The following is a 17,064-nucleotide window of genomic DNA, read 5'->3' on the forward strand; positions in this document are numbered from 1 at the left end:
TCAATGTTGTCATCAGATGTATAAATCTTCCAAAATAATTATTCTCAGTGACATTTGGGAATTCTAATTTATTACTTGATTCTCTCTCATGTATACAAGAGTTGGTTCCTTCCATAATAACATGTATATAGTCCGCACGGTCAATTGATATTTTTTTTTGCTTTGGTAATCGAGATATCTGAGTCAGTTTATGTATATTTTAACTAATTTTTAGGACTCTGAAGCCTGAAGTCAATGACCGGATAAACTTTTGGTGATCATCTCTATTAGCAATCGAGATGAATCAAATTCAAGATCTTTTAGAAAATACTCTAAGAGTTCTTATTTAATCACTCAATCACCTAAGCGTGGTTAGGGTAAGTTGATATTAACCATTCCTTTCTCAAATGAAAAAAACAAGAACAATACAAAGAAACGTATTTGACTTCTCAATGAATAACCACATAATATTATTACTAAAAATATAAGGAAAAATAAAAAACTTGGACATTCCATATATGAATTTTGATGCTCGGAATACGTGTGATGTAACCAAGAGAAGATTGGCTCACGTCATGATATTTATGGTGGTGCTAAACGGTGCCGTCACGCCTCAAATTCCCACACACAGGTGACAGTTTACGCGTCGTGAAATCTTTAGCACATTGCACAAACACACTTTCTGTCATTACTCGTTAAGAATAAAGCATCAAATGCACAATTTCGGTTCTGGTCTGCTGGTCTGCTCAATCGAACAATACCCAATAAAATGCTGATGGGGTCAGAGTCAGACCAAATAAAGAAATTTCGACGAAGATTTGTTAACGGTTTGAGCCTGCTTTATGAAGATATTATGGAATTAAGAGTCAGATGACCAAATCTTTCGGCCATTAACATAAGAACGTATCATAGTTTACCAAAAGAAAAAGCATCCAGTATCTTTCTAGCTCCTTGTGAAAGTAATCCTCTAACAAGTTCTACCTAATCCACATCCCGGAAAATATATTAGTTCAGAAATTTAAAAAAATAGGTGGAGAATATTATCCAACCCCTATACAATCTGGGATTAAAAGAAATCATCGTTTGTACATGATTCTAGATAAATATATATATTGATGATCATGGACGGTGGGACCTTTCACATTCTTGACGTCTATCTCAATGAACAGTTTTCCCCAATTCACTCCATATATAAGTAGTAGCAGGTGTTTTGTGATTGATACACTAAGAAATCATCTTCACATTCAATGGAGACAGACCACAAGCACAGAGGGTTCATGAGAAATAAGCTAGTCAAGACTTTCTCTAAAGTTACCAAGCGTAATGGTAATAACAAGGTGAGGCCAACCCATATTTCTAATAATCGAAACGGTTCGGTAACTTATTTGAGTCACCAAGATATGTCAAATTCTTCATCAATGCAGAAGGCTGTATCGACTTCCAGTAAGGTCAACTATCTCCGTGAAGAAAGCGTCTATGCTAATAACAATGGTCCTTTCGATTATTATGGCGGCGGCGGTGGTGGTGATGAAAACGTGGACATGAAAGCTTCAAAGTACATTCTTTATGTTAAAGAGCGATTCAAGCAAGAGCGAGTGGAGATGAATGCAATTTAGGATGCATCAGATCATTGTCATCATGCTAAAGCGGTGACTGCTAATTGTTCTAACAGTTAGTGTCTGTCAATTTATCTTGCATTACTTCCATGCATGTATGGCTTATTTTTGGTGTATTACTACCCTTTTGAGTTGTCCCATAAGCAATAATATATATTTACAGTTTTCCTTATTCTCAGTCCTTCAAGTGATCTTGCTGTTTCTTAGATACCAACCTTTATGGAATCAAATATAGATATTGCCAATTGTTTTGCAGCAGCTTTACGTCTAGTTCTGTAACATTTATGCTTTTCAAGACATTTATACATTTATATATAGTCCAGAACTTATAAATTATGTGCATGTGGCTATGATGTTGAAAGCAGAACCTGCAGCTTCTAGAAAAGGACAAAAATTAATGGTAGCATCTAAGCAATTAATAATACAATAATTGTACTCAGAATTGGTGCTTATACATCAATTAGGATGTTAGGTGTGGTATGAGTTTTTTCGTTGAATATATTCTGATGAACTTGGTATGTAACATCAAGCAGAAGGTAAATATCCATCCAATTATTTGTAAACCCGCAAGTTCAAGGATACTCCAGTGAAAAAATATCGATCTTTACATAAAAATCTTCATTGCTAAGTGGGTTTGTATAAAGTTAAATCTTCCAATTCTCTTCCAGATTTACTTGACAAAGACTGAGAAAAAGGGAGAGAATAAATTCATAGGCTAGGGTTGGTGCAAATTTAACAGACAAAATCTAGCTGCCAAAAAGTACTTTTGCCAGTATGCTCAACAGCTCAACAATGTAATTACAACACAAATCAAGCCCATTCCAAGTTTATATTCTGCTTTTGTTTTTTAATCATAGTGGTGTTCGAAGCTAGTTTATATGTACCTTAACTAATTCTTCGAGACTTAAAATTATCGGTTGGAAAAGAGTTTGAGTGGTCATCTATATTAATATTTAAGATTATAGAATCTCATTTTATTTTTTTACTATCAAACCAGTGATGGTTAACCCAAACTTAAGAAGGTTGGGCGTTTTCCTTTTTGGGTCTCAAAGGTAACAGGCCCAATACACCAAAACTTGGTAAGGCACTCTGACCTTACAAAATCATCAGATCAATAGGAATTCGATAACTTACTGGGATAACAGTACACATTATTAGCCATTCGATCACAGTTCAAGGGTCAGACACAAATCCCAGGAGCTCTCAGTTTCCTTTTTGCCTTGTAATTTACAAGGCCTTTTTAAAAATAGATGTCTTTCGTTTTCTATTGTACCTGCAACACTAACAACAAATTTATGAATGAATCAAATATGATCTTATTGATTTCTTTTTAGTTTCTTCTCTGCACTGCTTTCATATCCTGTCCATACATTCTTGATATTTAACTTCAAAAATGAGTAGTATTCTGGCACACCCTGTCACCCTCTTCTCTTTTACTTTAAATTTGACAGACATCTTCAGCTGGTGTGTTTGAAGAAGTAGAAAGCAAAAATATAGCCAATACCCTCCATTGTTTTATCAATGCATTTAATCCTCACCACGTGAAGTCCTCACTTATTTCACCAACATTTGGAAATTTGAATGTGACCTACTTGTCTGCTCCCACTTACGCTAAATGAAAAATGACAATCACTTTAGTGTTTCATGTGATGGGTTCCTGACCTGGCATCAATTATTTTTCAGAGTCATCTACAGAGAAATTTCTCCCACTGTAGTTTTAGATGGGTACTTGATAAAACCAACCCTGCTTTCGATGATTGATTCTAGATTTCATTTCAGATCAAGTTTTGCTAATAACCAAATTGGAAACAATGGATTTGTGTTAAAACAGAGATTGAAAATGGATTGAGTTGCAGTTGCAGTTGCGGCCAAGCAAAAGCTAGCTATCAGATGTTAACTTAACAACTGTCCACTACAAGAAGCTGCTTATTCCTAAATGTGGTCAATTTGAGTTGATTAAGACAATTCAATAACATTCTTTGTGGCAAAATATTTGACCAAAATTGGTGCAGGGTAACAATAAGGTTAAAAAATGCTTAATACTTTTGTGGGCAATCAACAACTTTTGTAATCTGGATTATAAATGATATACCTCTTACCTTACTTGTTTTGTAAAATCATGCTTATGAGATAAGGCCTAAACATGTTTTTTTTTTTTTTTTTTTAATCTAAATATTATTTGAAAAACAAAGAATTATTTTTCTGCTACAGTATTAATTGAGTATGATATGAGTCGCTGTTAACTTTTTCTGCTTTTCCCATGTGCGGTGGTTGAAGCGAAAAAAAAAAAAAAAAAAAAAGTAAGCATATGATGCGAAATAAAGGGACAAAAGTCATTAATAAGATCACCATCTCCTGTATTCAGCAGTTAGCCTCTGTTCACACACATGATTCTTCCAAGCAGGGTTTCCAATTCCATGACGAGGTCTGTAACTGAATCCGGAAGTTGGATTTGGAAAGAAGAAGCATCCCAGAAAGAGCACACTCTTGACTTAATTAACAATAGATAATTAAATTTTATTTTACTTGGTAAAGCTCTCTCTTGACTTCTGGGAAGCTTCCAAGAAAATCTTAAAAAAAAAATCTAATGGAAAATCATAAAAGTAATGGCTTTGATAGATGTGGAAGAGTAAGATGTTCGTATATTCTCCTGAATTGTAGTGTTTGATGAAACGACCGTAGTGAAGATGATCATGATGAGCTAAAGTCAAAGAAATATCATATGGCTCTTGCTTTTTAACCAAAGTGGGTTCACCGTCACCACTACCAAAGACTGGTGTAAAAATGGTGCAGTAATGAAATAGAAGTACCATAACATCACAACAAAAGCAAGAAACGTGAAAGGCTTAGCTAGGTAAAGGTAGCTAGATAGATAGACTTGGAGAAGACAACTAAGGCGTCGTCAGGAAAACGATGGCCAGCCAGTTGATCAACCCCACTAGACGTGACTTCCTTAAAGAGAAGACCCTGAATCGGAATGTGCTACACTCGTAATTATGTTTGAAGTTGACTCATGTTTGCCTTAAAACGGAATGAAATCTGACATTGATAAAGCATTTGTCCAGCCCGCGTCATTTAATTCCAGCCATTTGATTTTTTTTTTTTATCATGGTCGGTCCCCCTCTCTTCCTTCCCCACTGCTTAAATTTGAAGCTGAAATTCAACTTGCAAAAACAAACAGTTTCCTTCTTCAGCCATGGTTTCTAAACTCGGGATGTGAGAACCTGCAAATTGTTCATCATGACTGGCATACAGTTCTCCCAATCTCACAATATTATACAGTAGTATGATTCAGAAACTTGAAATTTGTATTTCCATGGATACACCCACCACTACCACCAATACAGTCTTGATTGGACTGACTTGGGTGAAAATTTTTCCAGAAAAGAAAATGAAACAATGTGATTAGGAGATCAAATAAGTCATGTAAACATTAAATCATCTAATTCTATGCAATAGACTTTGTTTTCACATATCAAGACACCTTTTTTCTGATACCTTTTAAGTTAAACCCATATATAAATAAATCAATTAATGTAACACAAAATCAGAAAATGGGTTAAGTAATATGTATAAGAGGGAAATTAAATATTGGAAATTGACATCACCAACCAGTCCATCCATGGGTGATGGCCATGGGTGCTGTGCTTGGGGTGGCCCCAATGTTTGATTGAGGGATGGATGGATGGATATAATTGGCATTGGTGGGTGGTCGCAATCAGATAATCAACTCTTTGGTATTGGTCCACAGTTTCACTCCTACCACCACCTCTTTTAGCATTTACAAGTATTATTCTTACCTTATTTATTTATTTATTTTTTGGAAACCGGGGTGTCTGGACAGTTTGCATCCGCTTCAATTAATTCCCAAGGTCTAATAAACATCCTACAAACTTAAACGACCAGATAAACCATAATATTATTGTGATAGGTGACTCTAAGGTTTGAACTTAAGAATTCAAGGAATGAAGCAAACCTCCTTAACCTCTAGGCTAACTTATTCTTCTTTTATTTCACTCCAGGTTCTATTACCTTAACTAAGGGAGAATTTTAAAAACTACCCTTCACTTTTCGCTAATATCAAAAACCACCCTTGAGCTCTAATGCCATCCAATTTCGTTAACTTGCAAGTTAACATTTTTATAAAAATTATATTTTGACCTCACTCAAATTAAATGAAATAATAGATTTCCCTGCCAATAGAATTCAAACTTGATTCTATTACCTTAACTAAGGGAGAATTTCAAAAACTACCCTTCACTTTTTGCTAATGTCAAAAACCACCCTTAAGCCCTACGCCATCCAATTTCGTTAACTTGCAAGTTAACATTTTTTTATAAAAATTCTATTTTGCCCTCACTAGCATTAAATAAGATAATAAGATTATCCTCCTAATAGAACTCAAATTTGATTCATCATTAGTTCAATACTTTAGTCTAATTGAATTATATGTGTGAAAGATATTTTTATTTCATTTTTAATTTTTTTTATGCTCGTATAATAAATTATATAAAATATTATTAACATATACTTTGGTTAGAGTTTTGAATTAAATACTTGAAGTGTTGGGTTTGAATCTTGAAAAAAAAGGAAAACAATTTCAAATATAATGAAAGTGAGGACAAAACAATAATTTTTCGTAAATTTCAACTTGCAAGTTAATAGAATCGGATGGCGTTAAGGTTGAGGGCTGGTTTTTGACTATTTCCCATAAAACGGTCCTGAGTTGTGATTAGCAAAAAGTGAGGGGTAGTTTTGGAAATTCTCCCCCTCAATTAATTTTAACTTTTTTTTATTTTTATTTTTTTGAGAGAGTCTATAGTATAATAACAGTATACCATTTCATTCATACAACAAATTATATATAAAAAAAAATTGCATCATTGGTTATTAATATTATTAATAATGTCTCCCTTTAAAATTTATATTTATGTTTCTAACCGGGTAAAGATGATGACTCAGCATCACAAGAATAATGAGTTTTTTCAAAGCACAACTTGGGTCAGAAAAACCAAAAAATGTGTCAAAATTCATCTATTCTAACGCAAAAATAGTATCCCAAAGCCACCATTGTGTTGTCGTCAACTAAAACTCTTATGAGAATTACTTAAAATATCCCAATTTGATTCATTTCAACCTCTAATAAGAGTGATTATTAGAGCTCTTATCCGATCGGTAGTTCTAGAGTTATGAGAGATTAGTTGAGATACGTACAAACTGACTCAACACCAACAATTTAAAAAAAAAAAAAAAAATTAGTATCCACAAGATTGCCGTATAGCATAGATCATTAAACCTATTACAATACTATAAACCAGCATCTAGGTAGTATAATTAGCACTGACATTGAATGAAGATGAAGCTCAAACTTTCTGTAGACGCTCTCTGAGCTGAGCTCATATCATTTCCAAATTACTTGAGCCTTCCTGGTGATATTGGGTTTCCTCCATTGATGCATAATAATATGCGTAATTAAGATCCTTCTGTAGCATTGGACCACAATACGTACAGTGCTTAATTTAGGTTTTGAGAGCAACCCACGTGGTTTTATTGTCCGGAAATGATACAGTCACCGAAGGTTATACACCGAATTCATGCACCGAATAACGTAACAAAATCTTGACCGTCGATTACTATTAAGTTAAAATTAATCAACGGTCAGGATTTTGCTACGTCATTCAGTGCACTACTTTGGTGACTGTAACATTACTCTTTATTGTCACTCAATGAACTTTGATGTGCTTTCAACCGCTCTATATAATTAATAACTTGGTTTCCCCTTCATAGTTTTCCATTCACCATTAGAATTCATATAGAATTCATCAAATTTATGTAAGGTATTGTCCGTTTTGAGTCCTAATATCCATACGATTTTGTCTTAAAAAGACGCTTTTAGATGATAAGAGTGTCCTTATACTATATATATAATGTTTTGTTATATATATAACTCAGGTCTCTGATCTGATATATCCACCAATGTCTTAACCTCTAGATTTATGGACACGTCTCAGTAGAAATACACTCTTTGATTCCGTATCATTTGAACAAACTTTAAATCTTGTTCTTCTATAGTAATTTTAATTAGTAACTAACACGGATCTTTTGAAATTCTATTGACTATTGCTATGCTTTCTGCAACTAGGTTTCAGCCTTTACTTTAAAGTTTAACCTTCCCCTTATGAGGTGACAATTACAATTTTTTCGTTGTACATGAAATTGCTTCATACTAGATGAAGAAACGGTGTTAACTTCTACCACATGCCAAAACATTGACTTTTCTGCTAATGGCTCTAATCTTTACTTAAAAAGAGCATAATTATCTCAGGCCTAATCGTGCTTTAATTGTATATTAAAAGCATATGCCTTTCTAATTTCTAAAGCAGAAAATTCTAAGTCAATTAACATCAATCTATCATACGACAGGAAGAGTAAATGATAAATTAATATTAATTTACTTGTAAATATATATATTTTTTGCTTGATACATGATAATTACTTCCTCACATTTGACTAGTACCGAGTCTTGAATCAATGCAGCTAGAAAACTGCAAATTGATGATATTTTTTTTTTGTTTTTTTTTTTTTTTTTATGATCGAGGGTGTTCGGACCAGCTTATGCATATTTAAATTAATTTTTCAAGACTCTAAAACTACCAATTAAGTGAAAACTCAAATAATCACCCCTATTATCAGTCGAGATTAATCAAACTGAGGATGTCTTAAATAATATATTCAAGATTTTTAGTTGATCACTCGACTACCCAATGGTAGTTCAAATTAATGATATTGTCTAGTCTCAATCGCAGTTAATTTGATTGCATAACAAGGACACATTATAATTAATGATAAAATATTATGCATTTCTTAGATATTCCAGATAATAAACGAATTCCTGTACTGATAGACGAAGGATCCAAGTTGGAATTTAGTTTATTTTACTGGCCTGGCCTATTATAAGCAAGTTTCACTTCCTAAATAAATTAAACTATACATCATTGATGCAAATTCTTTCGTAGCAGCGTACAGAGAAAACCTCTTTAATTTCCATGAAACTATGGTTTTTATTCAGAAAGTTGATCGTATGAAATGAAAGATAAGGAGAGAATTCGAATTTTTTCATATATAATAACATAGGGTTATAAATCTTTATCTCAAGCCATACCCAACTAGTAACGTACGTGAACCATGCATGAAGCTAATTGAATTGAATCAATGAAGCACAACACGAATTAGCGAATAGTGTTTAAAAGCACAAAATATTTTTATTCAACGCACCATCAGTTCGAAATTTCATGTTCTCTTCATCAGGTTTTCCTTATCCTGAGACTGCAAAAGGTTTGTTCCGTATTCTTCAAGATCTCTGACCCCTCTGATCTGGTAAATAGGAGCTATACATGCAAGTAATCTGGCCTTCTCCAAGTTCTAAAATGCATTTTAAAATTAAATGAAATACTCGATGGTCGTTAAAATTCTGAACACTTCAGGAAATTCCATATTCTGAAAGGTTGCTGAAACTTTTCCTTATCTTTTGGAACAAATCAATTGAAGTGCGAATCAATAAATAAATTATTTTTCGTTAGTCTACTTCATGACATTTAATCTGAGCGGTCTATGCAAGTTATTAACCGAGATGGTACCTCCATATCTTATAATATAGATCAGCTCGCCAAATCCTTTTTTTTTTTTAAATGATTAGAGGTGTCCGGATTAGTTTACGTGTACTTCAACTAATTTTTCAAGACCTTGAAACTATTGGCCGGATAAAAACTCCAGTGACTATCTCTAATAGGAACCGATAGGGGACTCGAACTCAGAACCTCTTGAATGATACATTCAAGAGTCTCTATCGAATCACTCGATCATCCAGAAATAATTAGCTCGCCAAATCTTAATCTATAATAAGTTTGGCATCTGCGGTTTAGTAATTATTTTCAGACCTGATTGCGCTGTTACAACTAACTTTTTATTAATTCCTTTTGGGTAAATGCACAGAAAGAAATCTATCACGTTAGCTTTATTAGGCTCAAATCCTTAAACATCAATCAAACTACATAAGACGTAAGTACAATATTTTATACATAACAAGGCAAATTAGGATAAGCTGACAGAACGATCTTGTACTAATCATACATACATGTCTTATTGTCTGGTCTCTGTATTGTTAGATGAGAATGACCATCTAAACAAACATTTTGTAGCAGTTATTTGGGGTGGTTTCGTGATCAAATCCTGTAATTAGATTATAGATGGAATGAATTTTACTAAAAGTTGTCGTATTTATGGAACTAAAATCGTTTCTCTTTTCTTTCTTTTTCTGGTCCATGCTCATATTTAACTTAAATAAACAAAAATGCATTTCAGATGAAAGAAAGTATAAAACACTTTCTAGATCAGAAAAAACACTTATAGAAGAAGCTTTTTCTTTATCAAGTGCTTTGTTAAATGTTTTTTTTTTTTCTGGAAATCAAACTAACCTCCACGAAACAATATTCTCTCAAGTGCATCTTTTAAATTATGAAAAGAAAATCTAGAATTACATTTATATAAACCTAATCCCATCTTTGAACAAACAATTAATCAACACATAAATGGCATATTATATATTTATCAAAACCTCTGCATAAATGGATATATTAAAATAACTCCATTTCCCCTTTTAACATAGCCGCGTAAGAAGAAGTAGTTTACTGTAATAACCGGGTCCAATCGGCGAACACCTTCCCAGGGGTAAACCTGTAAAATGAAAGTACCGTATGAACTACAAAAGGGTTCAGCTTGTTAAGGTTAGGTCACATGATTGCCCGAACCCGAAGAAATAAGAAATGGTCAGGTGGATTATCAGATATCGTTCAGTTCTCCACTTGACACGTGGCCTTCTGTTGGTCCTTTTCATTAATGTTCTCGCCTCCGTTTAGAGGTTTCTAACTATTACTTTCTGTAAAGTTTAGTTTGATCTCCACCGTCTGATCAACATCAAACGATAAAAAAATGAAAAACAAAACCACGTAAGAATCCATACAATTCGTTTCGTTTGGTTAACTATTGCGTATTAAGAAAAGGAATGGAGAGGTAGACTAGATTTTAATGAAGACACCATACGGACATACCTCAAAAATTAATATATATATATATATATGTACAGTATAAGATTTTATGAGAGTATATAAAGAAAAAGTACAAGGGTTTGTATGAGTAGTACTGAAGCTTTTTGTTTTTGCAAGGTTTGATTGTTTTTGTGAGTTAAAGAAAAATGGGAAGAGGTAGGGTTGAGCTGAAGAGAATAGAGAACAAGATCAACAGGCAAGTGACCTTTGCAAAGAGAAGGAATGGACTTTTGAAGAAAGCTTATGAGCTTTCAGTTCTTTGTGATGCTGAGGTTGCTCTCATCATCTTCTCTAATAGAGGAAAATTGTACGAATTTTGCAGTAGTGCAAGGTATATCACCAAAACAAACTAAACTTTTAAACCCATAAAAAAAAAAAAATTTTGAATTTTCTTTGAATTTTCTCTTTCTTTTCCTGCTATGTCTCTCTATGTGATATTTCTCTCTCTTAGCTATCTAATGAAGGAGATTCACTCTTTCTTTAATTCTTGCTTTGAAATCTGCTTGTAATGGTTGGATTTTTTTCTTTTTTTTTTGCTGTTTCCAGTGATAGGGTGAGGTTGATCCTGAAAATTGAAAAGAGAGAAAGTTGTTTCTTTAGTTTTGAGTTTTTTGCCGTTTTGGTGAATGTCTCGGCGTTTTTAGCAGGTTGAGTGTTTGTGTGTTCGTAGTGTTGTTAGATCTGCAACTGGAAATCCATAAAAAGAAGATATAATTAATATTTTTATTGACACTGTTATATTGACACTAATTTGGTGTCTTGTTTTTCGTTTCCCAAAATCTTCTCCAAGCTTACTCCTTTTCTTTATGTTTTCCATTTTTGTTCAAGTTCTGAATTTTCCGTTTTTGTTTTTTTTTTCTTGTATTATCTGATCTGATGATTTTCTAGTTTTCTTAGGAATTCAAACTTTTTTTTTTCTAAGTTTACTTCTTAAATATTTCAAGAAGCTCAACATAGAGATTCTTCATTTCCTGCAGTCTCATCCACCTCTATTTTTGTTCTTTTTTCTCTTTCTTTCTTCTCCCATTTTCTCATTTTCTCTGTAAACCTAAAGAGGTTTCATTGATGTATATATTAGATCTTTTCTTCTTCGTTTTCTGTTTCTTTTTCTTTTCTTTTCTTTTTTTTTTTTTTTTTTTTGTTAGTTCATGACTTCGCGATCATTGTCAATTTTTCATTTGAGGAGAAGTTATTAATTGATTTTCTTTGTTTAATTAGATTTCATGAAGCTTTTCATGTTATGTAACTTTTCTCTCTCTCATTTCAATATGTGATTGAAGATTTTGCTTCAACTTCATCTCTATATGGTTTTTCAATTTCTTCTTAAGACTTCGTGAGGATGCTCATGAAAGCCATCAGAGATGAAGTTGAAAGCTTATTCCTTTACACTCTTACGGAGGTTTTCCCTTATTTCCAATGGTTCAAAACCCTCTTCTTCCCAATGCTTTTTAAATCAAAAGACATAAATTGATGGAGACAAAACTTTAGGGTTTTGTCTCAAAGCCAGCAGTTACTTCTCAGTTTAGGCTTTCCATTCCAAGATTAGTCTTTTCTATCTCACACACTCTCAGTTGAATCAGATCTGAAATATGACGAGATGTATGTTAATTACAGATTTGTTTTGTGGTAAAGATTTTTTTTTTTTCATTACCTTTAAATCTAGCCCCATAATAAAATTAGGGCATCGTATATATTTCCATTTTCCAAACCCTAATTTAGTAGGTGATTTCGCACAGTATAGGCACCAAAATCCCTGCTTCTTTGATCTTAATTTGTGAAAAATAAAATATAATTGGATTTAAAATGAAGATCAAGTTGTGATAATAAATTTACAAACTTAATTAGAAGTAATATTTTCTGGCAATATTAGTCCATATCTTGGTTGTTGCTTTATTTTATTAGATGAGATATTGGGGTTTTCAATTGCTTTTGCATATCTATTTCCTGATGTCCTTCTTTCTTGTTCTTTCTTAATTAAGGTCTTTTCAGTTCTCTCCTAGATCTCTTTCATGCTTTCCCCTTCACTGTGATTGAAAAATTTAATACTTCACGCGGCTCTCTCATATATATATGCAAAAATTAGTGATGTTTTTTTTTTTTTTGGGAGGATATCATTCGTCCTTCATTAAATATATATGCATGTAATAATTCATACTTATGGATGGCTAATATACCTCTTCATGTATAATTTTGCCTGAAAATTCAGCATGCTCAAAACACTTGAGAGGTACCAAAAGTGTAACTATGGAGCACCAGAACCAAATGTGTCCGCAAGAGAGGCCCTGGTAATGTTTTCGCAAATTGCCCTTTCATACAGAGCTTATGCCCTTGTTTTCTTTCTCTGCCAAAATATGAGTACTTAATTAAAAGCAGTGCACTGGATATACACGTATATAATTACATTACAAATATATTACCGATGTTTATAAGAAAGTTAGTAAGTTTTAACTAGATATATAGTAGTTAGAAACTTCTTGTAAAAAATTTATGAAAATTTGCTGTAGTTTTGTAGTTGGGTTTTCTCAATTCCAACATTGAGAATTCAGTGTTCTCAAGTTAATTATAAGATCCATACTTTATGTTTTTCATACACTTTTCTTGATTCCGTTCCGTGGCTATGATAATTGATTATAGAAAAATGAAATTTTTGATGACTGAGAAGATTGTTGGATATGGTTCATACTTTGCATAGTATTGACAGATTATCAATTTATGCCAACTCATTCGGGATATCGCTCGGGTTAACCTAAATAGGGTTAAGTTTACTATTATATGCATATTGTAATTGTGAAAAACCTAACGTGAGAAAATATTGAGAGAGAGAAGAGAAAGAGTGAGTTGTCATCACTACTATTTTATTTCTACTAATTTCTGAAACTCAACAAAATCTTCTCTACCTTGAATGTTAGAGTAATTCTTATATTGAGAACAAATCAGAATAAATTGATTGTCTTCTTTATTGGCATTATTATATATACTATACTTTACTGTCACATCATTTTTTTTTTATAAAAGTGGTTATATAAATAGTTTATGTAAATAACATTAGTATTTTATTTAAAAAAATGATGTAATTTCGGATGTGTGTTTGATTTGAATCATTCTTTATAGAAGGATCTGATTATGTGACATTGTGTTTTGAGTGAGCTTTTACTACTTTTCCATACCTGTGCTAAGATATCGCCTTTCAGTCCTAGGGTTCTACATTATTCAGTATATAGTGTATTTCAGTGTGAGTTTCATGGTGTAAATGAATTTTACTCCTGTGGTTGTAGGAGATAAGTAGCCAGCAGGAATATCTGAAGCTCAAAGCACGTTATGAAGCCTTGCAGAGATCCCAAAGGTGAGCCAGTTCGATACATATATACTTAATGCTTCATATAGACAAAATCAATTTAAGTATTAAAAAAACACAAAGGTTAAGTAGAAATGAGAACCTTCAAAGTGTATAATCGACTTAATTCGGATTATTATGCTTATATAGGAACCTCCTTGGAGAAGAACTTGGCCCTTTAAGCAGCAAAGAGCTTGAGTCGCTTGAAAGGCAGCTTGACATGTCTTTGAAACAGATCAGATCAACGCGGGTACTTTATTTCAACACTTCACCTATCTTCATGCTGATTATTTTTTTTTTTTTTTGGGTTAGATTGTAAATTTAGCAGCGCTCGGTGCATACGTACTTTTTTTTTTTTAGTAAACTCAATAATTGCCCCTCTTTTGACTCAAATACAAGACCTTTGTATATAACTAACCCCAATAATTAAAGACTTGTCATCCGACCACAAGGAGAGAGATTGCATACATACTATATGTTTCGTTAGATGCATACTTATATTTTGAAAGTTGAAACAGTACATGAGTTCTTCTGTGGATATTGCCATGTCTATTAATGAAATTGGTCAATAATACTTGCTTAAATATTATTGGCTTCGAAGATTCAATTTTTGAACATAAATCTGTTGTTAGATTACTTGGATTATGTAAAAAGAAAGCAAATTTTGGATATGTTTATTGTTTTGTATCAGAATTTGAATGCCATCTTCATCAAGGAATTGTCTGTAAGGTAGATGGAGATGAAACACAACAACTATTATGTAAGCGGTACTAATTTTAAGAAATCCGTAGCTAAACCACTTTCATCTTATACTTATTTACAGACTCAATACATGCTGGATCAGCTCATGGATCTACAACATAAGGTAATATGGGGAAATCTGGACCTTCCTTGATTATTATTGACTTTCTTTAAACTCACCGATTCTCAATTTTTATAAACGCAGGAACAGGTGCTCAGCGAAACAAATAAAACCCTGAAACAAAGGGTACGTTATCTTTTCACCTATAAATGGATTATTTTTCATGTGCGCTATTTAGTGCAGTTTGCGTCTAAAATCTCGGGTTTCACTTTGGAAATGGTATTGTTCCTCTTGCCATGTTCCCAGCAGGCAAATCTAACATTTTATGCATGTCAGCGGAGGAACCAATATTAACCTACATTATATATATAATTAACTGACAAAACGCTTGTGTCAAAATACCTGGTCAGGGTGTTTACCAAACAAATAAAGAAAGATGATCCATGACATGTTAAATGTTACTTTGCAGTTGATGGAAGGATACCAAGTAAGCTCAGTGCTCCAGTTGAATCCAAGTGCAGAAGAAATGGGATATGGCCGCCAACCCGTTCAACCTCATGGGGATACCTTCTTCCATCCCCTGGAGTGCGAGCCCACATTGCAAATCGGGTAAATATTAATAAACCTGCTATAATCTCTTTAAGTTTCAAGTTGCTGCACAAATGTTTACCCTGTGAACAAGCACAGAAGAGAATATTTGGAAAAAAGATCGCATACTTTCTTGAAAATATCACATGCAGTATGCCAGTCCTTAAATAAAGTATCTTCAACACAGTGCAAACAAGAAATATGAGAGAAACTTGGAGGCTGCTAGCTCATAGTTGATACTTAAACTTGAGAAGAGGTCGTTTGAATAATTTGAGTTCATATATGTATTTTGTTCTTATATGAATACATTGGCCATTGCAGATCATATCAACATGAAGCAATAACAGCGGTGAGTGCAGGCCCCAGTGTGAATAACTACATGCCAGGATGGTTGCCATGATAAGAAGAGAGCATGTATGTCATCCATGGAATGCATGCAATCCATATCTCATAATTAAGTGTGAAGATTTATCTCTTTGTAAGTAGTTTATTTGGAGAATCAAAACTATGCATTTATATTAAAAGTACACTCTGGACTACGGACGGACGTAACCAGAAGATAGTGGAAGTAATATTAATATATGTCTGGTGTGTGTTTTGACAGATTCAAGATTTGATTATCAATTTGATTAATTTTGCATATCATTAAGCCTTTAGCTGTCTACATGGGCTTTTGCATGCATTCGGCCAGCAAATGCTATTTCTAGATTGAAAACTATTCAACATAAAAAATTGGAAACAGACTATCAACAAGGAAAAAAAAATTGCCAAACTTATATTATGTGTTTCTTTTATATTGAGTTATGGTTTAGTGTTTGACAGGTTGAAGTTTATATAAGGATGGGTTTTTAAGTGTTTTTACTTATAAATATCATATTCAGGTGTAATCCTTATTTTCGAAAGAAAACCAAATACAAATAAATAGCGATTTGAAACTTGGACTGGATCGGTCAATTCGACTGGCCCCTTTTCAGTCTGTAAACGCTCAAAACCTGGTTTTAACTTGTGGATCAGACTGGATCGGCGTAATAGTAATGAACCGTCAGTCCGATCAGCCCAATAGCAAAACTGGGTCACCACAGCCCAATTTTCACCAACTTCCTTCCTGATTCTAGCAGCTTCCAGTGCCTACCATCCCACCTAACACCACCATCAGTCTGATTGGCCATCGATCATCGTCATCACCACTTGTCTGTTTCGCAAAAACCGATTGTCTTCCTCCTTGATTCCGACAGCTTTCGACGCCAACCATCCTACCTGACACCACCATCAACATCACCTTCATCTCCACATCAAAATCCCCCATCATCCTGAACTTCGATTAGCCGCTGATCATCGTCACCACCACTTAGTTGTTTCGTGGTTTCCTGCCCAGATCACAAGGGTGTGTTTATTAAATTTTAAACTTGTAGAGATTGATGTGTCATTTTACAGGGGTGTTTTTGTTGGATTTCGAACATGTTGGACATGCTAATGTATCGGTCCAGATTCAAAACATTGCAAATAAGATGATTTGCTGAATTAAACAATATATAAGTAGATAAATGATAATAATTTTAAATTGGTTATATTTTTTTTATCTTTAGCCGGTTTCACTTTCAATTACTCGCTTTATGTGATCACCATTTTAAATAGAGTAAT

General features: G+C 33.4%; 1 protein-coding gene across 1 annotated transcript; it reads left to right on the plus strand.

Moving 5' to 3' along the window:
• Nucleotides 1–10,832: 10,832 nt before the first annotated feature.
• Nucleotides 10,833–15,982, plus strand: LOC116131260 (agamous-like MADS-box protein MADS4). Its single transcript, XM_031416921.1, has 8 exons — nucleotides 10,833–11,030; nucleotides 12,906–12,984; nucleotides 13,975–14,042; nucleotides 14,184–14,283; nucleotides 14,857–14,898; nucleotides 14,980–15,021; nucleotides 15,305–15,444; nucleotides 15,745–15,982. Exons 1-8 carry the CDS (start codon nucleotides 10,846–10,848, stop codon nucleotides 15,821–15,823), a joined length of 735 nt encoding a protein of 244 aa, XP_031272781.1. The 5' UTR covers nucleotides 10,833–10,845; the 3' UTR covers nucleotides 15,824–15,982.
• Nucleotides 15,983–17,064: the final 1,082 nt, after the last annotated feature.

Source organism: Pistacia vera, unplaced genomic scaffold, assembly GCF_008641045.1.
Source record: "Pistacia vera cultivar Batoury unplaced genomic scaffold, PisVer_v2 Contig230, whole genome shotgun sequence".
NCBI lineage: Eukaryota > Viridiplantae > Streptophyta > Magnoliopsida > Sapindales > Anacardiaceae > Pistacia > Pistacia vera.

Excerpts from the sequence above, each read along its gene's own strand:
- LOC116131260 (XM_031416921.1), top strand. The coding sequence starts at position 10,846 with ATGGGAAGAGGTAGGGTTGAGCTGAAGAGAATAGAGAACAAGATCAAC. Across the intron at positions 14,284-14,856 it reads AACAGATCAGATCAACGCGG|ACTCAATACATGCTGGATCA; the intron begins GTACTTTATTTC and ends ACTTATTTACAG. Across the intron at positions 14,899-14,979 it reads TCATGGATCTACAACATAAG|GAACAGGTGCTCAGCGAAAC; the intron begins GTAATATGGGGA and ends TTATAAACGCAG.